The sequence below is a fragment of the Hemicordylus capensis genome, chromosome 2, assembly GCF_027244095.1.
Source record: "Hemicordylus capensis ecotype Gifberg chromosome 2, rHemCap1.1.pri, whole genome shotgun sequence".
NCBI classification, from domain to species: Eukaryota; Metazoa; Chordata; class Lepidosauria; order Squamata; family Cordylidae; genus Hemicordylus; species Hemicordylus capensis.
The window spans coordinates 256,376,376-256,403,580 of NC_069658.1; the positions used below are offsets into that span (position 1 = coordinate 256,376,376).

Consider the following 27,205-nt stretch of genomic DNA (forward strand, 5'->3'; position numbering starts at 1 on the left):
GATTTTCTTAATGACTATGTATGAAGGATGGGAGTATGGGTAAAATATAAAAAATGGCTGGAGTGTAAAACTCCACTATGGGTATCCCCGATTGAGGCTTTGGTACGTAGAGAGACAAATATGCAATCTGAATGGGGTACCTATAGGGATTTGTTACATTTTCAAGAGAAGGACTGTAAATTAAAAAATTTAAATGAAATACAAAGTTTGATTAATAATTGGTTGCAGTATCATCAGCTAAATGAAATTTATAAAAGGAATCTTAAGGTTGGGTTCGTGGATCAAATGTCAAGGTTTGAGAAGGAGTTGTGTGGAAATGATGAAAGATTAGTCTGTAAAATGTATAAGTTGTTGCTTTTGGAGGGGACAAGAGATGAAGTGGTCAAAATGACTATGGTAAAATGGGCTCAAGATGTGGGTCATAATATAGATATGGCTGCTTGGGGGAAAATATGGAAAACTGATTGAAAGTTTACTGCATGTTATACTTTAAAAGAAAATTATTATAAGATGATGTACAGGTGGTATCTGACACCGAAAAAATTAGCGTTAAGGTATAAAAATGTTTCAAACAAATGTTGGAAATGTTGACAATGTGAAGGAACATTTTCCATATGTGGTGGTCATGCGGGAAGGCAAAGGCCTTTTGGGTTATGATATACAATGAGCATAAAGATATAAGATATCTTTAATACCTTTAATATCTTGATATACACTGAGCTTAAAGCTTAAAGAAAATCTTTAGTTTTTAGCCAGGTGTTTAGTAATCTCTGAATATTTTAATTTTTTAAATTGCTGTTTTGATAGTTGGTTTTATTTTGTTTCTATTGTTTTTATTTTTGTGAACTGCCTAGAGCCTTTGGAGTCAGGTGGTATATAAATGAAATAAATAGATAGATAAACAAATATTGCACCCAGACCCAAGGAGACACGGACACAGAAGTATTATGGAGGAACTGGTCACTTTATTAGGGGTACAAGGTTTTAAGACAGTGCCTGCACAGGCACGGCAGCTGGGGTTGGCATTCAGAGCAGCAACAGTGCGGGCTCGGATGGGGGGGGCACCACGTGGCCACCCCCGCCCTAGAATCTCATGGCACAGACACCTCGGCTCCAGGCGGCCCACCTTCCAGAAGGGGGCGCCCTTCGTTGCCGACCTAAGGTCAGGACCCTGCAATTTACATCACCTGTCCGACGCTGTAAAGCCATACGGAAGGGTGTCGGTTGCAGGGAGGTGGGAGCAAGGCAGCATCCCTGATCTGTAAAGCCTCAAGGGATCTGCCCCTCCACCTTACAGCAAAAGCTTACCTAAGGTGCCGCACCGCATCAGCCGCTCACCTCCGCACTGTGCCCGCCACAGCGGGCGTCAGCCTAGCTTGACGCCCCGCCACCCCACAGGCCTAACAGCACTGTTGCCAACCCCAGCCGCAGATCGTCTAAGAAATACCTCATACCAAGGGGGGACAAGTGCACCCCATCACCCCTGAATAACTGGGGGAGCGAGAACGCGATGTCGTTGTGTGGGATGCACCCACCCCCCTTTGAGGCGATGAAGCGCGCCATGGCCGCGTTCACCCCGCGCCTAGCCCTATCTACCTTGTTCTGCTTCACCGCCCCCCTCCAGACTCGCCGCTGAGTGATGTCAGACCAGATGACCACCAGCCCCGGGCACCAGGAGAGGGCGACCACCAGGTCCTGGGCAATCTGTCTTGAGAGCGAAATGCCAGACTGGTCCACCAGGTCGTTGCCTCCAAAATGCAGCAGCAGGACATCCGGGACAGGATTCCCTTCCAGGAACTCGTGCAGCATCGGCAGGAACTGGGCCCTCCGCATGCCCCGCCGGCCAAGCCACTCCACAGTGGCCCAACGCCCCAAACCAAGCTGGGTTCCAGGGTCGGCGCTCTGCGCCCACTTGCGTGCCCAGAAAATGAAGGAATGGCCCAGTATGAGGACTCTTGCGCGCTGCCCGGCCGCCCTCGGCCCAGCCGACTGAGGCCCTGCGCAAGAGGAGAAAGCGTTAGGAGTGGCACAAATAAATGGTTCGTGGGTGGGGGTGGGGTGGGGCAGAATTTATGCGCCCATCTACCGCACGTATCGGCGGTAAGCCGCTGACCGCCACCTGCCCAGCCGCCGGATTTCCGGGCCCGAATAACCCATCCGAGCAGCCATGGAAGCCGCCCCAATCCGAAAGGAGTGGGGGGCCAGATCCTGGGTAGGCACCCCCGCCGCCGCAAAGGCTCTCCTCATCACCGCCCAAAACTGGAATTGGGTCACGTGGCGCCCATTAGCGTGGATAAAGAGGCACCCCATAGCTGAACCCCTGGCCTCCGTGTAGTCCTCCAGTGCACGGACTGGGCACAAGCCCGGGTCGCCAGCGGCATGCAGCGCGACACTCTGCCCCTTGCCTCTCTGATCTGTTTTTGAAAACCTAAGGTGCAGTACCACCCGGGAAGCACCCACGGTGAGGTCACTGAATTGAAGTACCCTACTCGTGGGGCCGCGCCTGCTCCTGGGGAACATCTCTCCAACCCTAAAGGCCCCGAAGAAAGCAACCAAGGCTGCCGCCCTGAACAGGACCTCCTCATAAGGAGACGCACAAACCCCAGCAAGTTGCCGCAGTGCCAGCTGCAGCGCCTCTGGGGTGACCGGCCTACGTCGGTCAGGTTGCACGGGCGTCTCCCTCGCCCAGCCCTCCAGCATGCGCCGGACCCTGAAGTCCCCAGAATGGTCGGGGAGGCCCCTTGCTTTCCCAAAGAAAGCCAGCGCAGCCAAATGGCCGGCCATGGTGCTCACCGCCAGCCCCTGGGCACGGAGGTGCACCAGGTACTGCATCAGCTGTTCCGGCGGCACAGGCCACACATGGACCAATCCTACCTGAGCTCTAAACTGCAGAAAGGCCCTGACCCTTTTGTCGTAGGCAACCCGTGTCCTGGGCGCTATGGAGGCTTGGATGGCCCTAAACGCCTCTACATCCCAAGGTTCCACAACCATTCGGGCACCTGCTCGGGCTCCTTGGCGGCTCCAGGTGCCAGCTTCCGGAAGCGCTGCATCTGGAAGCGAGACAGGGCATCTGCCACCTCGTTCTGCACCCCTGGAACATGCTGGGCGGTGAAGAGCGTGTTATGGCGAAGGCATGTTAGAACCAGGGCCCGCACCAGCCCCATCACCCTCTGTGATTTGGAAGTCTGGCTATTAATAATCTGAACCACGGCCAAATTATCGCACCAGAAACGCACGACCGAGTCCTTGAAGGACTCGGCCCAAATGTGCACTGCCACCACAATGGGGAAGAGTTCGAGGAAGGTGAGATCCCTTGTGATTCCCCGTTCCGACCAGCTGCCCGGCCATCGTTCCGCGCACCAGCGCCCTCTCAGGTACAGGCCGAACCCAAGGCCGCCTGCGGCGTCTGACTGAACCTGGAAGTCGGCCTCGAGCAGCTGGGAAGAACGCCAGAATGACACCCCATTAAAGGACTCCAGGAACCTGAGCCAGAGCCCCATATCCTCCCTCATGGCGGTAGACACCCTAATGAGGAAATGGGGTCGATTACACCCCACCATGGCGTCACACAGGCGCCTTAGAAAGGGGCGGCCTGGAGCCACCACCCTGCAAGCGAAGTTCAGGTGGCCAACCAGCAATTGCAATTTGCGTAGCGTTACCTTCCTAGCCTCTCTGCATTCCCTGAGCAATTCCCTCATGATGCTGAGCTTGTCCCCGGGGAGGCGTGAGAGCTGTCCCACCGTGTCCAGCTCTATCCCCAGAAATGTAAGCTTCGTGGTCGGGCCCTCTGTCTTGTCCTTAGCCAGTGGCACCCCCAGATCCCCGCAGAGTGCCCTGAATGAGCGCAGTAAGTGTAGGCATTGGCCAGAGCCCTCCCTTCCTCCGAAAATAAAGTCATCTAAAGAGTGAGCGGAGGAGCGTAGCCCCGCCCTCCGGCGCAGTGCCCATTCCAGCATAGAGCTGAAAGCCTCAAAGGCCGCACAGGAGACCGAGCATCCCATGGGGAGGGCTCTGTCGATGTAAAATCCCCCTTTAAATGCGAAGCCCAAAAGGTCAAAGTCATCAGGGTGCACGGGCAGGAGGCGGAAGGCGGATTCAATGTCGCACTTCGCCATCAGTGCCCGAGGCCCGCAGCCCCTGATCATGGCCACAGCCTCATCAAACGATGTATACCGTACTGAGCAAAGGTCCACCGGTATCCCATCGTTAACCGAGTCGCCCCTTGGGTAGGACAGGTGGTGGATAAGCCTATACTCTCCCGGCGCCTTCTTAGGGACCACGCCCAAAGGGGATACCCGCAATGTTGGCAGTGGCAGCCTGTCAAAGGGGCCCAGCACCCTCCCCAGAGACACCTCCTTGGCTATCTTTTTCGCTACTATGTGTTCCATCCCCCTAACCGATTTTAGGTTGCGTGCAAAACTATGGACCCGCCTGGATTGGCACGGAATCCTAAACCCCTTCACAAAACCGTCCTCAATATAGCGTGCGCGCTCCCTGTTGGGGTAGTCACGCAGCAGCCTCCGGAGCACCGGGATTTTAATTGGGCTGGGGCCCTTTTCCAGCCGTGGCTGCTGGGCCCTTTGCCCCTCCCGGGCCTTGGTATCCCCCTTTTCCCCTAAGGGCTTTGGCCCGCTGGCAGTAGATACTGGCGTGCCGCCCACCGCAGAAGCCACAGTCATGCCGGTACTTGCACGGGGAGCGGGCACACTTCCCGTTCTTGTTAAATTCCCAGCACACCAGGGGACCTTGAACCCCCTGTGCGCCTGAGGCCGAAGCCGCTGACGCTGCCGGTGTTTTGGAAATGAGGTGCCCGCTGTCGGCGCGCTCGCCAACCAAGGGCCTCGCGGGTGTCATAATCTGAAGCCATAACTCGGGGTGCTGCCTTTCCCAGGATATACCCGCATTGCTGGAGGCGCGCTCGCGGAACGCTTGGTCGTAGCGCTCCCAGGCATTACCAGCAAAGTCCATGAAGGCTCTGTGTATAATATCAAAATACTTAACAAGAGCGGGGCCCCGGTCTGGATATTTCTGCATCAGAACACCCATGTAGATTGTGTACCCCGAAACCCAATTTGCCCAATTATGCTCAATGGGCTTCCGCTTTGTCCTCTCCTTGTCCTTCCCCTGGGACCCCTCCTTCTCCAGTGGCTCCGGCTCCTTGAAGAGCAATTGGAACACGTCAATGCACTCTCCTTTCCAAATCCGTTCCTTAACTGCTGGAAGGAGGTGGTCCCCCAAGGGTACGGGCCCATCCCCAGTATGCCAAGCAGAGCTGAACTGCGCCGTTGGCCCCTGGGTGGGCAAAGCAGCGCTCCCCCCTTGCCAGACCTGATTACAGGTGGCGTGTGGAGATGCCCAGTTAACTGGCCCTGGGAACCACCCGTATGGTCCGTAGGGGGTGCTAAAGGGCAGTCCCCACGGCCAGGCCCCCTGTGGGGACTCACCATTGTCGTCCCTGCCGTCTCCTGGTCCTGAGTCCGCCGGTTGTGTCGTGATCCCCGCTGGTTCCTCGTGGGCAGTTCCCGCCGCCGCCTCCAAAGCTGCTAGACGGTCAGCAAAGCCCTGCATTAGTTTTGCCTTCTTTTCCGCCCTGTTTGACTTTTTTGCATGTGGGGGCACCCCCGAAGGCCCCCCGCCCGCCTCGTCGCCCTCTAGAGTGGTGCGCTGCCTCTCAAGGGCCTGCAGCCGTGCTATAAACGCCCTGATGGCGCCCAGTTCCAAATCGCCCTCATCGTCGGAGGAGGATTCGGCGGGTGCGTTTGGCCTCTTAGGTGGCCGCGTTGGCTTGCCACCCTTCTTGGCTGGAGCCTTCCCACCCTTTTTAACTGGGGCTTTCTTAACTGGGGCTTTCTTAGGGCCCATGTCCCAAAGGATGAAGCTTATGGGCCTGTACCCTGCCCTCAAGTGCGTAAACGAGTGACCTGGCCGGCGCAAGGCTGACTGAGGCCTACGCTGGCAAGGAAGGCCTATGAGTCACAGCGCCTGCCCCACCTAGCCGTGGTAAGGCCCAGCCCCACTGAAAGGCCCCCAAATGAAGCTTAGGCCCGGCAGGGGAGGCCCACGAGCCCACCAGGGAGGCCTAGTCAATGCAGGCCCCCAAAATGGGTGTGTGGGGGGGGTTAGGCCCTACAGGCCCGACAATAAAGGCAAAGGCCGCCCTTAGCAGAAGGCCTAAATGGGCCCTGGGTTGAAGGGGTTCACACAGTTCAAGCCAACACCCCCAACGTCCAATCAACCCTCCCCCAGATGACCGGGTTAGTCAATTGCCCCCCCGCTGAAGGCCTGGTGCGGCCTACTGAGGGCCTGGGGCGGCCTGCTGCCCTCACTCGATGCTGGGCAGCTTGGGCCTGCCGGGGCCTAGAAGCCCTTGTGTGGAGAGGCCCGAAGATCAAAGGCCGTTCCGAGGAGGACTTAAAAGCCTCTCCTGTGATCCCCCCAGAGCCCGTTACCACAGGCGGCCGGGCTACAGAGGCCCTGGCCGCCCAGCCGCTCCAATCCGCTGCTCGCTCGAAGGGCCGCTGCACTGCTCCCCGACGTTCCGCTCCCGTGGGCCTCCTGCTCCGGCTTCCGATTCGGGTACCCAGCCAGCCACGTGGAGGCCCCGAAGCCGAGCAGCAGCACGTCCTTCCTTCTGCTCGGTCAGGGAAGGACTGAGCCGGCACAGGCCTGCTGCCGGTTCACTGCTGCTAGCCCCGCCTCCGAGACGGAGCCGGGCCAATGGGAGCTAGCTCCCAGTGCCACGTGCTCCAGGGGGTGGGGCTGAGGGCAAACAAGCCGCGCAGCCTAGAGCGGCTGCGATCGGCTGGCTTACCATCAGCTTCCACTTTCATGTTATAGTTCTCAAAATCTTCTTCTTCAGATCTGTTTATGTATTTGATGTCTGTAGATAGTAAAGAAAACAGCATCACCAAGAGGTCCTTTTAACTGGAAGTTGCATAATATCAAAGTGCTGCTCAGTGATCATTTGGGCAAAAAGACAGAGGTTAAACAGAGGCGTAACTAGGGAAAACGGTGCCCGGGGCAAGCACTGAAATGGCGCCCCCCCCCACCGCGCCCCCCCTTAGGTTTTTTCTCAAAAGCGCCCACCGCCGCCGCCAAGCCAGGCCACTGACTGGCCGCCAGGCGCCAGCAAAGAAATGGGGGGGGGGCGCAGGCGGCGCGGAAGGGACCGCTCATGGGGAAGGGGGCACTGACGCGCTCCCTTGACTGCTGCAGCACTGCTGCACTGAGCAGGAAACATTTGTATTAAAAAAAATTTTAAAAAAGAATTTTAAAAAATTTGGTCATGGCGGCGCCCCCCACGTGACCAGAAAAGATGGCGCCTGGGGCACGTGCCCCCCTGCCCCCCTATAGTTACGCCTCTGAGGTTAAATCAGGAGTAAATGATGCCTCAAGTCGAATTTTAAATATTCACCAAAAGAACTGTGATTAAGGCTTAATTTCTGCCAGGTCTCTCTGTATTGGACAATGTTTTTTAATATATCGGTGACCAATTCTGGGATCAAAGTGTCTTCCATTTAAGAAAAGAGTTAAGGTTGATTAATACTGGAAATTTATGGACTTTTGAACTCCACACCAAAACCTGGAAATAGTTATTTAAGATCCTTGCTTTACATTATGCATCACATAAACAATGAACATATAATAAACAATACATATAAACATTAAGAAAAAATACCTTAACAGGTTGCTTCACCAAGTTCACTGAACCTCCAAAATGCTTGGAATATGTTGGGTTTAAAGGGCCATGGATGTAACAGATGTGTAATGCAGGCAACATGGACAGGGGTGCACTTAGGTAATTTTGGAGCTCGGACCTGAAGGACTTCGGAGGCCCTCCCCTGCTTGAGGGCTGCGGGGGGGGGGGCAAGTAAAATATACTTTTTAAAAAACCACAAAATTTTATAGCACCACTGTGCGGCAGGGATAGGGGCTGCCACTGAGTGTGCAGGCACTCGGGGAAGGGAGGCTGTAGCAAGAGCTCCTTCTGTGGGCAAAGGAAAGGGGGAGGGTTCTCGATGGCTCCCTGTTCTAGGAACTTCTGAGCTGCCTCAAGCTTGGTGCAATCTGGGGAGACTGTCTGTTCCAAAATCCTGATAAGCTCCATGGCGATGTGAGGTGAAGCTAGGAAGGGAGGGAGCAAGGAAGGGAGGGAAGAGGGAAAGAGATAGGACTGGAGTCAGTGTTCACTACCCCCCTCTCCACTCCGTCGTTGGGCTCTCCCTTTGGACATCTCCCTCAGCTGGGGAGGGCTCCATCTCCAGAGGAAGTGGCTCTCCTCTTCTATTTTCATTTCCCCTCTCCCGTCCCTCCCTCCAACACAACTCCTTGTAGCAGTGGGAGAAAATGAGAGGAGGGGAGGAGGAGGGAGGAAAAAGAGAAGAGGAGTGGGGCTTTAAAAAAAAGCATGCAGGACGAAGTGAAACAAAGTGATTCAGTGAGCTCGAGTCAGAGGGGGCCTCAAAGAAAGAACTCTTGCCACTGCCTACCTCCGCTAAGTGCCCGCACACCCACTGGCAGCCCCCTTCCCCACATCACAGTGTCACTTAAAAAAATATTTTTAAAAAGGTTTTACTTCACTGGTGGGTGTGGGGCAGTAGTGGGGTTCTGGGGAGGCCCCCCATAACATTTGAAGGCACCCCCGAAGATGGGAGGCCATGGACCAAATCCCCATGATTGGTAGGTAAGTGTGCCTCTGAACATGGATACGATATGCTATCCTTTGATGTGGTTAGCTTCGGCTTCATCGCTACCTTGAAGTTGTATGGCTGCCGCAGAGTCAGCAGCAGAGCAGCAGACCTAGATTGGCCTGTTCACGGGAACAGGCACAGCGACTGACATACTGTGCAACATTGTGGGCATGTCATAATGTAATGTTGGGATAGCTGTGCAAGACTGCAGTTGTAGTAAATACAAGAATTGCATAATTACCCCATACCACAATATAGACAGGACACACACAAGCAGGAGAAACTACGGCCACACATGATTAACTTAACTAACAGAGACCTGCAGGTTTTTTGAAAATGAAATTCTGAGGGAAAGGCATGTTTAACTGTAACTCTTACTCATGCTGCCTATGTAAAGTAAAGCTGTGCCGCTGAGTCGGTGTCGACTCCTGGAAACTACAGAGCTATGTGGTTTTCTTTGGGGTTTACCATTGCCAGAGGGGTTTACCATTGCCATCTCCCACACAGTATAAGATGATGCCTTTCAGCATCTTCCTATATCACTGCTGCCAGATATAGGTGTTTCCCATAGTCTGGAGGTTAGTCTGGGAAACATACCAGCAGGGATTCAAACCAGCAACCTTTTGCTCCTTAGGCAAGTTACTTACCCACTGTGCCATTAGGTGGCTGCTGGGTAAGTGGGGCCTCTATATTCATAAACAGTGTATCTGTGATGTAGAAAGTTCATGTTTAAAGGCAGTCTGCCATTAGTTCCTGTGCTCTGCAAGGCTCCCTGCTGCCACCACACTGCCCTCCCTGCAGCCTCCTAGGTCCACCTGCTGTGTCACACCACCTTGCTAGCCCTCGCAAGGCCTCTTGCCACTTTTCTGCCACCTTAGTGGAGAGGGAAATTAAAAGCCCATGAGAGGGAAGGGGATGAGGAAGAGGAAGACTGCCTTGCTGAAGACGTTTGGCTGTAGGGATCCCTCACCCCCTGCCACAGCCCCCCTCACATCAGAGATCTCTCCAGCCTCACCTGAGCCACACTCCTGCTGCTTCTCCTCCATCCCATAGCTTCCATACCCCTCACCCTTCTTGGTCACTCTTTCATCTCTTTACTCCATCCCCCTCACCCCTCTTGGTCATGGCTACAGCGTTGTGGTGCCTATTGGCCAAGCTGTAGCCCCCTATCCCCACAGGCCTCCCTACCCTCACCCAAGCCCTGCTCTTCCCCACAGGAACAGCAGCAGTTGACCAGGCCCTTCCTTGCTGCCACCACCACCACCACTATAGCTGCTTGTTCTCCTCAGGCCACTGACAGGCTTGGGCCTGTCCCTCGCCCTTCCTTCTTTCTCCTTTCTCTTCCCTTCTTTCTCTCTCTCTCCCTTCCTGAGTTAACAGATCTTGTTTATCTCGTTTCCTCATCTAATTCAAACAAGTGCAGCCTCCTACTCCTCAAAGGTCTCTTTCCTCCCTCATGACCCCTTTCTTCACAGACCCCTGCCCACCATCCTTTTATATATATAGATCCCTCTCCTCTACAATCAAGAACATCTTCCAACCAGTAACACTTGTATTCCAACTGTCCTTAAACATCACAGGCTCCTCCTCCCTATATGCATATGGAATCCCCACTGCCCAATCACCACAGTGCTTCTGCTCGCAAACTCTCATGAGAACTGCCACACACAGAATTAGCCACGGGTATGCCTTAGAGAATTATATATATAGACTGTATATTTAGTTACATTGGTTGTGCAAAATAAAGTCAGAATCCCTAATGTTGTACCAATATCAATTTTGCATAGACAATTTTGCTGTTGAAACTAGCTGGATACATCACTCTTTACACTAGATGCACAGTTAAATTTTGTGTAGTTTTTGGAAGAAATTCTGAATATCATACTTCCTTGTTACCTACAGATACCAAACTTGGCATGGACAATCCTGCCTCTTAAATTAACTGAATGTAATACATTTTGTACCACAATGTTTTCATAGAAAGGGTCTGTATTTTTAAAAAGTATTTTAAGGAATTGTTCTCCACAGATTTTTAACAATCATCTGATCAATAATGCAAAAATAACATTCCCCAAGGAAAGCAGGGGATCTTTCTCAGATTTGAATTTATCATATATGGCCATTATGCAATAAAATGAATTGATGCAACTTCAAGTGAAGTTAAAATCCAACAAGTTTCAGTTCTTTAAACTTCCCTTTTACAGACTCATTAACAAAATAATTTCTGCATCTCAGCCATTTTTCAACAGATCTATCTCATATTTGGAGAGGTTGTTGTTGTTTTGCCTAGTTGATGTGTGCTTACTTTCAGGTAGATCTGAAAAAGGGTTCTGATTTTGTGACCAATAGAATGTTCAGGGCTTGTAATGGATGAATGTAGAAACTCCTCATCTCAATTATACAGGTGAAACTCGGAAAATTAGAATATCGTGCAAAAGTCCATTAATTTCAGTAATGCAAATTAAAAGGTGAAACTGATATGAGACAGACACATTACATGCAAAGCGAGATAAGTCAAGCCTTAATTTGTTATAATTGTGATGATCATGGCGTGCAGCTCATGAAAACCTCAAATCCACAATCTCAGAAAATTAGAATATTACATGGAACCAATAAGACAAGGATTGAAGAACAGAACAATATCAGACCTCTGAAAAGTATAAGCATGCATATGTATTCAGTACTTGGTTTGGACCCCTTTTGCAGCAATTACTGCCTCAATGCAGCGTGGCATGGATGCTATCAGCCTGTGGCACTGATGAGGTATTATGGAAGACCAGGATGCTTCATTAGCGGCCTCCAGCAATTCTGCATTGTTTGGTCTCATGTCTCTCATCCTTCTCTTGGCAATGCCCCATAGATTCTCTATGGGGTCAGGTCAGGTGAGTTTGCTGGCCAATCAAGCACAGTACACTGTATACTTTTCAGAGGTCCGATATTGTTCTATTCTTCAATCCTTGTCTTCTTGGTTCCATGTTCTAATTTTCTGAGATTGTGGATTTGGGGTTTTCATGAGCTGTACGCCATGATCATCACAATTATAACAAATTAAGGCTTGACTTATCTCGCTTTGCATGTAATGTGTCTGTCTCATATATCAGTTTCACCTTTTAATTTGCATTACTGAAATTAATGGACTTTTGCACGATATTCTAATTTACCAAGTTTCACCTGTACTAGCACAATTGCCCCGTCATAATACTACAACTATTTAAGAAATATACATCATATAATTCAATTCACTGTCTCTGTAGAATCAACACTAAATGTGACATTGGGGAGGGTATTGGGTTGCCAGCACTGTAATGATAAACTTCCTTTTTACAACCCCTTAAAATTAGATGATCCAAATCTGCCAGTTTAAGACCACTTGCCTCAAACTCCATAAACCTTGTGGAGCTTGAGCCAGATTTAGTTTTTTTCTACCACTGAATATATGACACACCTGCTTAAAAATTGGACCAAATGGGTCAAAGTGTCCATTTTCAGCACTATTTACTTTTTGTATTTGTGGCAATTTTAAACTAAAAAGCATTTGAACAGCAATTCTAGCATTTTAAATTAGATACATTTTTGGGTCTTGACAAGTACATTTATTTATTTATTTATCTATCTATCTATCTATCTTCCCATTTTTATACCGCCTGATATGTAAACCTCTAGGCAGTGTACAAATGAATGCCATTATACATACCAAGTAAATTATGCATGCCAAGTTTCAAATTATTGGCCCACAGGTATCAAATTTCTAAGCAATAGGTCTTATAATGAGAGAACCTTTTTTATACAATGCATCTTAACAGTCCTATTGGATAATTATTCCATTAATTCTTGTTGAATGTGTGAAGTATGAGAATGAAATGGTTTCAAAATAATACCTACTTTCACTCTTAGATGGCAGCAGGATATTTTCATAGATGTCATTTTCAGAAACTTGCCCCACAGAGATTGGAACTATATAGCACCTGGAACCTTTAACTGGGAGAGAAAGAAAAGACATCAGTAGAGAACACAGATTGCTAGTCAGAGCAGCACTGGTTTATGTGGAACCACAGTGTTTTCTAGGTTAAAATCATCCATCACAATCCCTTACAATATGTTGGCAGCTTCACATTACTGTCACAAAGGTGCCATGACCATCTTGAAGGGGAAATCAAAAGCTTTCCCAACACATCGTTTTATCATCAAGAATGAAAAGTTCAGTAGCATGGCAATCCTCATCACAACTGCTTAAAATTAGGTTAAGGTTAGGGTTAGGGTCAAAACTAGCAGACAGATCTGGCAATCTCTGCCATTTTCATCACAGATCTGTGCAACTTATAACCTACCATAGTCCATACAGCCTTTCAGCTATGTTCCCCAGTGAGGAATGTCCTTACTACTAAATAAACAAATAAACAAACAAATATTCCCACAAAACTAAACAAGCAGGGCTGGATCTCTTCTTGATGATTTTCCCACTGACTCAAAAAATAGGCACCTTTCAAAGTGCTAATTATACTAGCACAGTAATTCAAGCATTGTGAAGATGAGGAGTCATTTCAACATTCTTTCATGATAAGCAGGGCCAGGCCAACCAGGTGGTCACCCAGGGTGCCAAGTGGGCAGTGGCAATGAGGACCTGAGTCATGTGGGAGCCAGGGCCAGCCTGTGCCCTTCACCCACATGGACAGTGTGCACTGTGGGTGCACACACTCCTTTCAAGCAGACCAGTGGGTGCTCCCCATCATCTCCCTCCCCCCAACATGCTCCCCTTCCTTCCACACTGCAGCCTCCTTCTCCTGCGGTTTTCATGGTGAATTACAATGGTTTTACTTATAATGTCATTGCAACCCACCACGAAATGTGGTAAGTGATGGCAGTGGCAAGGGTGAGGAAGAGGGCTTGCCACAAAAGCAGTGGGTGTTGGCAGTGGTGGTCAGGAGGGCTGGTGGGTAGGCAGGCAATGGCAAAGAGGGCTGGTGAGTATGCCTGCCATGCCCACCGCCTCCACCCACCGTTTTTGTGGCGAACTATAGTGATGTCAATATAGACACAGACAGAGGTGTAACTAGGGAAAACGGCGCCCGGGGCAAGCACTGAAATTGTGCCCCCCCTGCTGCGCCCCCCCAACATACATCTGACTGTCACACATGTGTTTTTTCCTGACAACAACCCTGTGAAGTTGGCTTGTATCTCAAACATCAGAATTATGATGCAATGAATGATGATACATCCTACATTACACTTAGGTTTTTCCTCACAACAACCCTGTGAGTGACTGTATGTATTTTAACAAAACGAAAACCAAGGACTCCAGAGTAATTCGAGGGACTAGGGTGATAGTACTAAAGACTCCTTATTCTCCTGCTGTTAAAGAAAGACTCCCCTTTTCCAAAACCGCACGCTATTTACACCAGAAAAGGTTTCAAATGGAGGGGGAAGCAGCGAGATTTAAGTGGGGGGTGGCGGCCGCAAGTTTAACCAAGGGGTTGGGCTGCTCGTAGATGATGGGGAAGCAGCGAGATTGAAGTGGGGGGGGGGGGGGCGGCCACAAGTTTCACCAAGGGGTTGGGCTGCTTGTAGATGATGGGGAAGCATCGAGATTGAAGTGGGGGGGCGGCCACAAGTTTCACCAAGGGGTTGGGCTGCTTGTAGATGATGGGGAAGCAGCGAGATTGAAGTGGGGGGGCGGCCACAAGTTTCACCAAGGGGTTGGGCTGCTCGTAGATGATGGGGAAGCAGCGAGATTGAAGTGGGGGGGCGGCCACAAGTTTCACCAAGGGGTTGGGCTGCTCGTAGATGATGGGGAAGCAGCGAGATTGAAGTGGGGGGTGGGACGGCCACAAGTTTAACCAAGGGGTTGGGCTGCTGCTGCTCATAGATCATGTAAGGCTGAGATGCAGAAGGAAGGAAGTGGCAGAACGGGCGGGGAATCGGGGATTGATAAGAATAAGAAGACTACACGACACGACAGAAGAGAAAACACACACCTTGTTGTGACCACCCGCCTGCCGAATCTGCCCGCCTGCCGAATCCTTTCTTGTCCGTGCCGCCAGGTGTCCGTGTCCTCCTGCCTGCGCCTGCAGCCCCAGCCCCAGCAACGACGCTCTCCTCCGCAACTGCACCACGTGCAGGCGAGCCGAGCTGGGAGGACGGACGCACACATGCGTAGCGCGACTCGGCACGCCGGCCGAGTCGCACGTGCGTGACTAGAGACCCTCCCTCACCTTGGGTGGCAAGCCACTAGAGGGCCTCTTTCTGGCTGGATATAAGTTCCGTCGTGAGCCAAGGCAAGGCAAGAGCATGGAACTAGGCGCCCGCTGGAAAGCCAGGCCAGCAAAGCAATGTGGGGGGCGCGGGCGCGGAAGGGACCACTCATGGGGGAGGGGGCGCTGGAGAAATTTGTATTTAAAAAAAATTAAGATCCGGCGGCGCCCCCCACATGACCCACAAAGATGGCGCCCGGGGCACGTGCCCCCCCTGCCCCCCCTATAGTTACGCCTCTGGACACAGAGAAAGTAGTGGGTGAAAGTGGTTGTGGTGGCTAGCGACGTGCACAAAATCGGTTTGTCCAGTTTGGTTCGATTCATGTTCAACATGACTCATGTTGAATATGAGTTCAATTCATGTTCGGTTTTGGCATCCTGAACAAGGGGCCTGTTTCGGTTTGTCTCACTCAGAGAGGCCTCACTCAGAGAGGTCTGAAATAATCTGGAGTGGTCTGGGGGATATGGAGAGGGTGAGGCTGGTGGTTGGAGGGGGATCTGCTGAAGAGCCACCCCCCCACACACACACACAGCTGCAGCAGCACTAGTACACCCCGAGACCACAGAAGCCCTCGGAGGTGGTAAGTCCACCTCCCTGCCCAAATTAAATTCACCGACACCCCCAAACCAGGCCTGAACTGGCCAATGGCGGGGGGAGGGGCTTGGCTCAACTTTGAACCGAACCAGGCCCAGTTTGGTTCAAGGGTGAGCTCTTGAACTGGTCCAGTTTGATGTTAATCTGGCTGGAGGTTAAGCTGGTTTGCACATCCCTATTATTGGCTGCTGCCAAGGTCACCAAAAGGGCAGATGACAGGGAGTGCATGCCTGCCCTGTCTCTTGCTTCACCTGAGGCACCCCTGAGCCTTGGGCCAACCCTGCTTATAAGTCCTGAATTTTCTATTGGTTATAAAGTAAAAACCATCTACTAGAGTGCTGTGATCAGTAATGATGCTGTGCAATTTCAAAAATTGTGCTCGCTTCTAACTTGCCCAGTCACCCACACTTTTTCTTGGTCTTTGAGACCCAAATACAAGTGGGGAGGATCGAATGCATGGCAAGGATGAATAGGTTGTCCATGTGGGTGTGCATGGAGGGCAAGTTGTAAGTGAGCACAATTTTTGATATTTTACAATGTCATTACTGATCACATGGCTCATCTATTAAGGCAGCGCTGTCAAACTTAGTTGGCAGGTGGGCAGGATTTGTTTCCAATGCACCTCTAGGGGGCCATCTCTGCTTCATGCCACCACCTTCTCACACCTGCCTTGTGCTGCTGCCTTCTCACACTCTGTCAGGACCCAAGGTTAACAATATGCTTGTGACAAACAATATGCTTGTGACCCTTTTATTTATTGTAAACCCTTTCTTTCTTGATTACACTGCCACCACCAAATTAAATCCTAATTTGGGTTTCTAGCACTAACTTTGATATTGTGCCGGGGCGGTAACATGGGGAGAGGTAAGTAAGCATAGCTGAAACAGTTTTAAAGTTCCAAAGCAAAGAAAACAACTCATTCATGTGTAATAGCTTCAGAGGTTTCTTATTCACTGCAATGTATGGTCAAACGCATAACGTTTTCTGAGACCAAATAAGACGCTTAGAATTGGCAAGATTGTACACCACCTCTTATATTTCAAACTTCTTTTCAAACTCAGGCACCTACATAAGATTGTGTCAGTGCATCAACAAAGGCTTTGCTTTCAAGTTACTGAGGTGACTGTTTAGAAATAACAATCTTCTTTAGACCTTCAATACTTTTATTGGGATATGTTACTAGCAATGCTTTTCTGCTGGCTCCCAGGGGTCCCCAGCCACTCGTGTCTGAGTCTCCATTCTTAGAGATTTCACTCTTGACATGCACAGGAGCCTCAAAGCACAATGAGCTCTCCATTTATGGCACATGGGAACAGTTCATTTCGTTAACAGTGGGCTAGTTGCCCCCAGATTCAGCTACTAAGAAGCAAATTGGACAGGGGAGCAGATACACACCCTCCCTATGTTGGGACACCCTAAGTAGACCACAGAAGTTAACTAAAGCATGTTAACTTTCAGCCAAGGCCACTCTGCACTCAGAGTGAACCTCCCTCGGTCCCTCCCCTCCTTTTGCAAAAGATAGCAGCAAGCTAATGCACCAATTGACTCAGAAGGAAGAATGCAAATAAGACTCCTGGAGGTAATGCTCCTCCCTCGCAAAAGAGGTTGAGTCATCAATAAGGACCTCGAGGTGTACCCATTAAAAGTACTGATTGGATTATTGGACTCTCCATGCAGATTTCCACTTCTCACATCTATGCACTCTATTCTCATGGCAATCAACCTTGGCTTGCTTCAGCAGTTCCCACATTGTTACACCCAGGAAAGTTGCCAAAGAAGAGCAGTTTCCTTCACAACATCAAAATAGAAGATGAAGCCCCTCAGCAAACCCTCCCCACCCACAATCTGACAGAGAGCAGTTGCTGTTTTCGTTTGGGGCGTAGGAGTCGACAACAAGCATGTATCCTCTACAATGAAACTAATTTCAGGTTGATCTCCAGTTATTCACAGAAATGGAGCTACGATGCTTGACATTAGAACTCAGAATAAAGCACGGTCAAAATAAGATGTTTTTGCCATCTGCACAGTCCTTCTAATGTGGTGTTTCATATACTAACCTTTTCATAATTTAACAGCATACACCTATTCAAATTCCCTTGTGTCAAAAGGATTATATTTCCTTCCCCATTCATAACAAGGTGTTTACAAATATGTGAATATCCCCCAAACTCTTTGCCCAGGTCTATGTGATCCTGGCAAAGAAGTACAGGGGCGTGCATCCGGTGTCCTACACCCTTCTACCAAACAAATGAACAGTTGTTTGATTTTATTAAAACACTGGTGCCTAACATACAGCTGCAGTTCATTCACTGCAACTACGAAATGGCTTTAATGAATGCCGTAAGGGAATGCTTCTATGAAACAGCTCTTAATGGCTGCTTTTTCCACCTGTTTCAGAATATGAGGAAGCATTTGGCATCAATAGGTGCTGTTCAAGAATTCGACAGGAACACTGAATTCACCCTTAAGGCCAAAGTGGTTGTGGCCTTAGCATTCGTGCCTGTCCTGAACTTGGGGGAACATGTTGCTACTCTGGAGGAATATCTGCCCGAAGAGCTTCAACCTCTTCTCAACTGGTTCAAGGAGAGCTACATCAGTCATCCAGGTAGTAGAGGACACGGTAGACTGTCTCCTTTGTTTCCTCCCCCATTGTGGAATCTGTTCGACAGAACACTGAATGTCGATGATCACACTAACAACCATGCCGAAGCTGCTCATCATCACCTCCGAGCCAAACTTGAAATGTGCCATCTTACGATCGGGAAGTTCATTGATGACCTCAGAAAGGTGCAGAAGGGCAGAGAAGCCTATTACGAACCGCTTGTTTCAGGCCACAGTCCTCCGGTCAAGTTGAAGAAATACTACAATGCAGATTAGTATTTCAAAGATTGTGTACAATTATGGCAATAGAAGCAACATAGAATACCTGCATGCCATAGCTCACACTTATCAAATAGCTTAATAATTTTTTTTTAATGTTTTACTATGGCATTTTTCAAACATCTCCCAATTTCACTGCATATACGTTAGCAGAAATAGGTCTAGGACAGTTCAGCTCAGCAGTTCATACATTTTATTATCCATGTAGCATTGTTATTTCCAGAGTTTGCATAGCAATAGCATTTTATTGCACTTTGAAATTTCATGAATATGCAAAGGGGGCTTTCCTGACCACTGCAACTTTTTAGTCCACATTCTGCTAAAGGCAGTGGCAAACTGCTCAGAATGTCCATACATTTTAAATTTTAATCAAGGATTCCTAATTCACAGAGATAAAGGCAACAGAATGAGATAAGATATGGGGGGAGGTTTTGCTGAGGAGCTACATCTTCTATTTTGATGTTGCAAAGGAAACTGCTCTTCTACGCCGGATTTGGGGATGGGGGGAAAATAGCCTTGCCTCCTTCAGCACGGTGAGTTGTCCCTGCGGTGAGTTGTCCCATTCCTAAAGTGGGTGTACCAGTCAGAGGTGCTTCCAAATTTCTCTTGTATCAACTTCTCTCTCTCGAATTGGAATTTCTCTCTGCAGGAATGGAACCAATTTCAGCAGCTTTCTTTCCTGCTTTGCCCTTAATTTCTCACTAAGGATGTGCATTTGATGTTGTTAATTTCTCCCTTTCCCCAGATGTCATTGTTGTATTGTGATTTCATTCTTATCTCCTTTCCTTGGTTTTCCAGTTTGCCTCTTAAGAGCCCAAAATGTTTTGTCTTAGAACCATTTCCAGTTGGAAACACATGAAACATTATGATGTCATTCAGAGATAGTTGAATGCAAAAGCCATTCACACAAGCACACAAACACACAATGGCTGTGTGTGTGTGAGTGTGTGCACCTGTGTAAATGGCTACAATGTGTGAATGGCTAAAATGTGTGTGGGGGTATTGTGTGAACGGCAGCAGTGTCTCTGTCTGTGTGTGTGTGTGAGAGAGAGAGAGAGAGAGGGAGAGAGAGAGAATGGCTGCAGTGTGTGCACCCACACTTTGCCTAGGTCTTTCAGTGAGACATTGGGCTGGGGAGGGATGCATCCAGCAGACATTTAATAGGTGCAGTTTCCCTAATCACTTCCTAGAAATGCCCTTGAAGAATTTCTGCCTGATGCTTCTCTGATTTGACAAAGTGTGGATGCAGTTCTAAAGCCATCATCATATACCAGACTCTACAAAATCTTCACAGCTTATGTGGTGCAGAACTTAAGATGGGCCCCTTAATTTGCAATTTCCATTCTTTTTAGAGCATGAGTAAAAATGTAAAGCATCTTAACTCTCATCTTAAACCAGAGGTTTTTGGATTACAGACATATTTTTGTAGCCACAACATTTTGGATGCATTTCATTTATGAACTAATGTGTATTGCTCAATGAATTAATTACAAACCATGTTCTTTTTGCCTGTTTGTTTTTGTTCCAGAAGGAGAGAGAGCTGTTCTCTCCTACCAGTTCCCAGTAGTACACGTCTCTCTATATGTAAGGACACGTCAGAAGCTGTGTTGGCTGCTGGCCTCTGGAGCAGCAGGGTAGGGACAGAGGGCAGGAGAGAAGAGATACTAGTCATAATCTTTGTTAGGCAATAGCTGCTGGCTCTCTTTTCTGCTATCCCAGATTCTTATTGTTTGATGTACCTTGCTTTGCTGTTCTCACATTTTATTGTTATGAATGGATATACTAAAAATTAATGCATTTATTTCTCTTGAAGCCAGACATATGGTATTCATGGCTCTCATTAATTCCAGTGGACCTTGAGGGAGCTCCCACCGCTTTCAGTGGGCAGCATTCTTATTCATTTTAGTTCATCACAGTTATTAATCCCTTGGGGAGCTTTCCCCCTGTTGAGCCCCAGGGGTAGTTGAACTCAGAGGTCCTTGTTTATTATTTCCATAATCAATTTGAAAGCTTACAGCTAAAGAATAAACCTGCGCCAAAGCCCTGTTCCCTGCAGGGTTGATTTAAAATATCTAAACAAGACCTAGATACTTGGCCAATATCCCAAAGATTGATTTGAGACCTTTCTGTTAAAGCAGAGAGGCATGCCCAGTTCAGTATTACAAATTGCAGATCCTCATTCCAAGGACCTGCCCAGTTCACAAATAGGTGACACCAATAGTCTTAGGTATTCAGCTTGAGATCCATGTATGCTCAAGAGCTATACTGCAGTCAAAGACAGTTGAACTCACTACCCACTGGAGGCCCTCTGGCTCCTTTGGAAGATATAGCAGTTTCTTGGCAGAAGGTGGGGGAAAAGTACAAACACAAAATGTCTTCGAAATGTTTACTTAAGCTAAATAAAAGCATTACAAGAAAGTGTAAGTGCCTTTGTGTGTCTCTGTGTGTGTCTGTAAATGTTCAATGACTAATGACTAGTATTGTAAAGAAGTGAGGACAACCAGAGATAGGAGGAGGAGAAAGAGAGAAAGACAGGATGGGGGTAGAAGGGGCATGCAGGAGAGATCAGAGTCATGAATCTCGTGCTTGAAAAACTGGGACTTTTACACACATGGCTTTCAGCTTGCATCCATTCCAGAATGGAGGGTGCAAGACCACATATCAGCTAAATTTACCCCAAAGTCCCTATGAGCTATGAGGGACCAGTACACACCCAATTCTGATTCCCCCCCCCCCGAATTACTTCTGTGCATTCTAGCTTGGCCCAAATTATGTCCGAGGTAAAAAAAATCCTCTATTTGCGGCAGCTCCACCACTTCTCCCACAATGGGTAGGGTGGTCATTGCCAGTAATTCGGCTTTTTTCAAAATGTGTACTTTTGCAAGGCTAAATGAAAGGGAGTTTGACAGCTGTGTTGGGTATGATCTGCTCTGAGTGATTTGCAATTGCGAGCACTGGGGGGGAGGGGTTGTGGCAGATTGGTGAAATTCTGTAGTGGGAGTCCAGAAGGGGAGGGGGAGGGAGAAATTCCTGAGTTGAAGCCTGGTCACCATAGGAACATAGGCTTTACATATGCAGATGTTCTTGCAGGATGCCTGGAAGCTTAACGATGGAGACTACAAGTTTGATGAAATCTGAGCCCTTTGTGTCTAGGCTGATTCCATGAGGCTGCATTTTTCTTCATCACAGAGAGAAAGCAATGATTTCTACTTTAAACTTCAATGGCTTGTTAAATGACCTGGCGGGGGGGTGGGGAGGGGGTAGGCAGACGGATGGACATGAGGTGATGAAGGAAGTCACAAAGGGAAGTTCATTATAAAAACCAGCAAAGATTTGTGTCTGATTTGGCAGGTTTGGGTTAAGCGTTCTATTCTTCGATCCGGCTGCTTGGCAACTTGTTTCACTGGTCTTCCGCAACTAGCTGTCAAACTAACAACAACAACAACAGAAAGATCCTTGGCCAGCAGGATATCTATATCTATATCCCACCCAAATCATATGTCTCTGGGAAGCTCTCACTAAAATCCAAATTACAACAAAATAAAAAGTCGAAAATGACTATCATTTAAAATTTAAAACAATATTAATACTATCAAAACTAACTCCTTGCAGTTGGGCAGTCTAGGAAGCCTGAATCTGAGTGTTTTTTCATAGCAGCAAGCTCACAGAAAAATCTCCACACAGAAGTACTACCAGCCAGGGAAAAGAAGTGGGGAAGGGTGGTGAGGGAGGGAATGAAAGTGGGGGGAGCCATAAAATTCCACTAGCCAAGAGAAGAGAAAAGGGGTAGCTGGGGGGGGGGGGGTACCAAGAGAAGAGAGGAAGAGGAGGAGGAGAGAAGCCCACTGGGTCTTCAGTCACTCAGTAAGTTCAAGAGAGGAGCAACCAGGCAAACAAATGCACTTGCTCAGAAGGAATATTTACAACCTAATCAGAAAAACTAAAAAAAGCCATTTTCTCTGAGGAGAAGGGAGCTTGCTTCATCCCCTCCCTCCTGCTGCAACCTCCTGTCTTCCATGATTGGCCAGAAAAGGTGCCAGTCAAGCTATCCTGTCTTCTTATTGTTTAGGGTGTACCCTAAACATGGCCTGCTTGCCAACCCCGCCAAGGAAAAAAGCAAAATAATAGAGAGGCTGTGTCAAACAGCGTGTGTATTTAGTTTTACTCTCCCCGCCCTTTTGACAGGTGAAAAGGGTGTTGCTTAGGGGAAACTCCAAACAAGCAGGATAGCTTGACTGGCACCTATTCCAGCCAATCATGAAAGAGAGGAGGCTACTGGGGCAGGGAGAAGGGGCAGAAGCAAGCTCTTTTCTCTTCAGAGAAAATGGTGCTCTCTCTCCTTCTTCTGATTTAGCTTCCTAACGAGCACATTTGTTTGCTTATGGGGAAGGTGGAACAAAACTCCCCTGCACTTACTGACAAGCCCCCCTGATCAAAAGTGATGGTTTTGGAATCATGCCTGCTACTTAACATTAATGTGTTATTTAGTATCTTCCACCTGTTGTTTAGTATCTTTTATCTGTTTATTGATGCTTTATATGTTTGTTAGGTTTTGTATGAGTATGTTTTTAGTAATGTCTACAAATATTTACTAAAGATATTTACTAAAACATATACTTACACAAAATAGGCCAAATATATGACGGGCTGGTTCAGACGACAGGTGGAATCATGTTTAAATGTCGGTTCCATGTGCCATCTCCCAGCCTCAGGAATTTCAGCTCCCCCTTCCTTCGCCTGTGTGTGAGTCAGAAGAATTCTACTTCCAGCTGAAGCTAGGGGGGAAACCAAGATCTGTTTTGATGTCTTGAAATGACCAGTCTTGGTTTATTCTAACCCACTTACTTGAAACAAGCTGGGATGTGAAACCAAGGTTTGAAGTAGATTTCACATTAATTGTTTTAGAGTAGTTTACAGAAATTATTCCTCAGCATAAACACAATTTCATTTAATTGATGATGTCTGTGGGTATGGACAGAAGAAGTTATCACTTAATGGATCTAGACATCTTGGGAATTATTATCATTATTTATTTATTTATTTATTTATTTATTTATTTATTTATTTATGGTGCTTGCCTGGGTTGTAACAAATTATAACACATATTCTTCAAAGTTACTTAACTTCCTTCTTGTCTATTTGTATTTTGCTACTGTAGTATGGTATAAAATAAACTAAACATTTATAGCTAAAAAGAAACAAAAATGTACCCAAATGTGCCTCTGGTATAACAGGTACAGTGATTGTATACAAAGACAATTCTAGTGCACTCCTCCTCCCTCCATGCTGCACACTTCTGAATGGAAATGGACCACATAATCAATGCACACATAAATGTGCCTGTTGTTTATAAGTAAGTAAGTAAGTAATTGCCCCACACCCAAGAAGACACGAGACATGTGTGTTGGTGAAAATTAGGGCTACAACTTTATTTATCTTATAAAACAGCAACTTTTAAAACACAGCGATTGACTGCCCACCCCATACAGTGTGGTGTCTATAGGCACGCACCACCAGGGCATGCCTGGCCTATGGTGTAGGGTGACACACCTTGGCTCCAGGCAGCCCCCAAGCCCTAAAGCTGAGGCTGCCCTTCGGAGCCGGCCTAAAGCCAGGCCTCTGCCACAGCAGCACTTCCCTGTAGCCGTACAGCAATTCCGGGAAGCTTAGCCAGACAGAGTAGGTTGATCCAAGGCAAATCTCCCTGAGCCATGCAGTCTCTCGAGAGTTGCCCTGTCCAACCTCTAGCCAAACGCTTACCTGAAGGTGTTCACCAGCCTCAGATGTTATTCCAACCACACTGTACCTGCCACCAGTGGGGGTTAGCCTAGCTTAACTCCCCGTCACCCACCTGCTGCGCAGAAATGCAGCCAATCCCTGTTTGCAATCATTAAGAAAAAAACCGTCCCCTTGGGTGAGAGGTGAACACCATCCCCTCTAAACAAATCTGACTCCGAAAAAAACAATATCCCGGTGTGCTATATATCCACCCTCTATGGAACCAACAAAACGGGCCATTTGGGCATTAATCTTCCTACGAACTCTCTCAATTTTGTAGGGGTCACAAGCACCACTCCATACTCTACGCTGTAGCATAGCAGACCAAACTACACAGGTCCCAGGAAACCTTTCCAGTACCTGTGTGAGGTCCTTTTGAATATTAAGAATGCTGTTTTGCTAAATCATTTTCTCCCGTGTGAACCACCAGAATGTCGGGTGGGGGGTTAGTTGCCAAAAATTCCTGCAACAAGGGGAGAAACTGGGCGATTACCATAGCCCGCTGACCGATCCAGGAGATCAATGCAAACTGCCCGAGTCCCAATTGCGTTCCTGGCTATGCCCCACGTGCAGTTCTGTGGGCCCAAAAAACAATTGAGTGGCCCAGGATGAGGACCCTTGCCCTCTCTGCCCGACGCGCAGGGCCTGAAAGGGGAAAAAACAACCAGTGACTGCTGACAAGGACCTCAACACACATATCTCTTATATGTGGAGGACCACCAACATCCAATACGTTGAATGGCCTCCCCAGGCAGACCCAGCCTGGAGGCTGCAGTGGCAGTGCCAATCCTGAAAGTGTGGAGGGACAAGTGCTCAGTAGGGACCCCTGCTGCCATAGGGCCCGGTGCACCACCGCCCGGAACTGGTACTGGGAGAGATGCCGTCCATCCCTGAGAACGAACAGGCACCCAGCAGCAGGCCCAGGCAGTGCAGGGTAATCTCCCAGCGCCTGAACGGGGCACAATATTTTAACCCCGGCAAATTGCAATAACACCCTCTGCCCCATACCTCTCTGATCAGTCTTAGAAAAACGAAGCTGGAGCTGTACTGAGTCCTGGCACAGCGTCATGTCCCCAAATTGCATTACTCTAAATGTGGTGCCCCCTTTACCCCTGGGGAAAAGTTCACTGGCTCTAAAAGCCCCCCAAAACATGACCAACGTGGCCGCATGGATCAGCATGGCCTCATAGAGGGACTGGCAAATATGTGGCAAACGTTCCAAAGCACCCTGAACCGCTGTGGGTGTGATGGGCCTGCGGCTATCCACCGGAGCTGGACAATCCCTAGCCCAGCCTTCCAACATTCTCCTGACCCTGAAATCCCCCGTAGTATCAGCAAAACCCTGAGCCTTGGCATGAAAGGCAATTGCAGCGAGATAACCTACCAGGGCCCTGGGGGACAGTCTTTTACCTTTCAGGTGTACCAGGAACCGCATCAGTTGTTCAGCGGGTGGGGGCCCCTCGAGGGCCACTCCTACCTGGTGTCTAAAAGCCTGAAAGGCCCTGTACTGCCTATCATACGCAGATCAAGTGCTGGGGGCTAAAGAGGCCCAAACGGCCCTCTGCGCTTCTAAGCGCAAAGGCTCCACAACCATGGGGGCATCCTGTCAGGAAGTGACTCCACCTCTGGCTCCAGCTGATGAAAGTGGTGCACCTGGAAATGAAATAGTGCATCCGCCAAGCTGTTCTGGACCCTGGGGACATGGCACGCCTTAAACAGTATATTGTTGGTTAAGCATGCCAACACAAAAGCCCGCACCAGGGCCATGACCCTAGGAGACCTGCAAGTTTGCGCATTGATGACCTGAACTGTGGCCTGGTTATCACACCAGAAACACACCGTCTTGTTTTTGAATGCATCAGCCCAAATATATATGGCCACGACTATTGGAAAGAATTCCAAGAAGGTCAAATCCCTAGTAATCCCTGCCGACACCCATGCAGCTGGCCATTGCTCAGAGCACCAGCACCCCCTGAAATAAACACCAAAGTCTAACCCACCTGCAGCATCCAACTTGCAGTTCAGCCTCCAGCAAGAGTGTGTTGCACCAGAAGGAAACCCCATTGCAAGAACCAATAAAGGTCAACCACAGTTTCATGTCAGCCCTCATGGGGGCTGTAACCCTAATCTGGTGATGGGGGGCCCGGACTCCAATGGTGGCATCGCAAAGCCATCTTAAAAAAGGCCAGCCGGGTGTAACCACCCTGCACGCGAAATTAAGATGGCCAATGAGTTGTTGCAATTGTTTGAGTGTAACCTTGCGTGCCTTAGCGCTAGCCTGCAATAAAACTCTCAACACCGCAAGCTTAGCTTGTGGAAGTCTCGAGCAGCCCAACAGGGTGTCCAGCTTGATGCCCAAAAAGGTCAGAACAGTAGCCAGGCCCTCAGTCTTCTCATGTGCCAATGGCACCCCCAACACCACACAGAGGGTGTGAAATGCATCCAACAGGCATCCACATTGATTGGTCCCCACAGCTCCACAAAAAGAAAGTCATCAAGTTAATGAGCCATGGTAGCCAGCTCCGCCCTTCTTTGGCGCGCCCACTCCAACATTGAGCTGAATGCTTCAAAGGCCGCACAGGAGACTGAACAACCCATGGGGAGAGCTTGGTCAATGTAAAAAAGGCCCTCAAATGCAAAACCCAACAAATTGAAATCCACCGAATGGACTGATAAGAGGCGGAATGCTGACTCTATGTCACATTTTGCCATCAGCGCACCCGGCTCACAGGAGCGGACCACCCTCACAGCCTGGTCAAAAGCAGTGTACCTGACAGAGCAGAGATCCAGAGGGATCCCATCATTGGTAAATCAAGGGATCTCCATCATCAGTGGAGAGCCGTGTGGGAAGGAAAGGTGGTGAATCAATCTATACTCACTCGGGGCCTTCTTGAGCACCACCCCCAATAGGGAGATGCGCAAGTCCGGCATGGGCAGTGTCTCAAATGGGCCAAGAACACGCCCCAATGAAGTTTCCTTCCTGATCTTCTTGAGGACCACCGTCTCCATGCCCT

General features: G+C 48.8%; 2 protein-coding genes across 2 annotated transcripts in view; one reads left to right on the forward strand and one right to left on the reverse strand.

Annotated features, from left to right (window-relative positions):
* The window catches only part of LOC128344937 (uncharacterized), a 58,485-nt gene extending 37,648 nt beyond the window's left edge, over positions 1-20,837 (forward strand). Inside the window, exon 2 of the mRNA XM_053296050.1 lies at positions 17,931-20,837. Within this exon, the coding sequence (XP_053152025.1) occupies positions 17,931-18,410 (480 nt within the window). The 3' untranslated portion in view covers positions 18,411-20,837. The remainder of the gene's footprint in view (positions 1-17,930) is intronic.
* LOC128344934 (uncharacterized) lies at positions 944-6,801 on the reverse strand. The gene is made up of 2 exons (XM_053296027.1): positions 3,000-6,801; positions 944-1,997 (listed from the first exon to the last, which is right to left on the reverse strand). Exons 1-2 carry the CDS (start codon positions 4,677-4,679, stop codon positions 1,608-1,610), a joined length of 2,070 nt encoding a protein of 689 aa, XP_053152002.1. The 5' UTR covers positions 4,680-6,801; the 3' UTR covers positions 944-1,607.
* Positions 20,838-27,205: the final 6,368 nt, after the last annotated feature.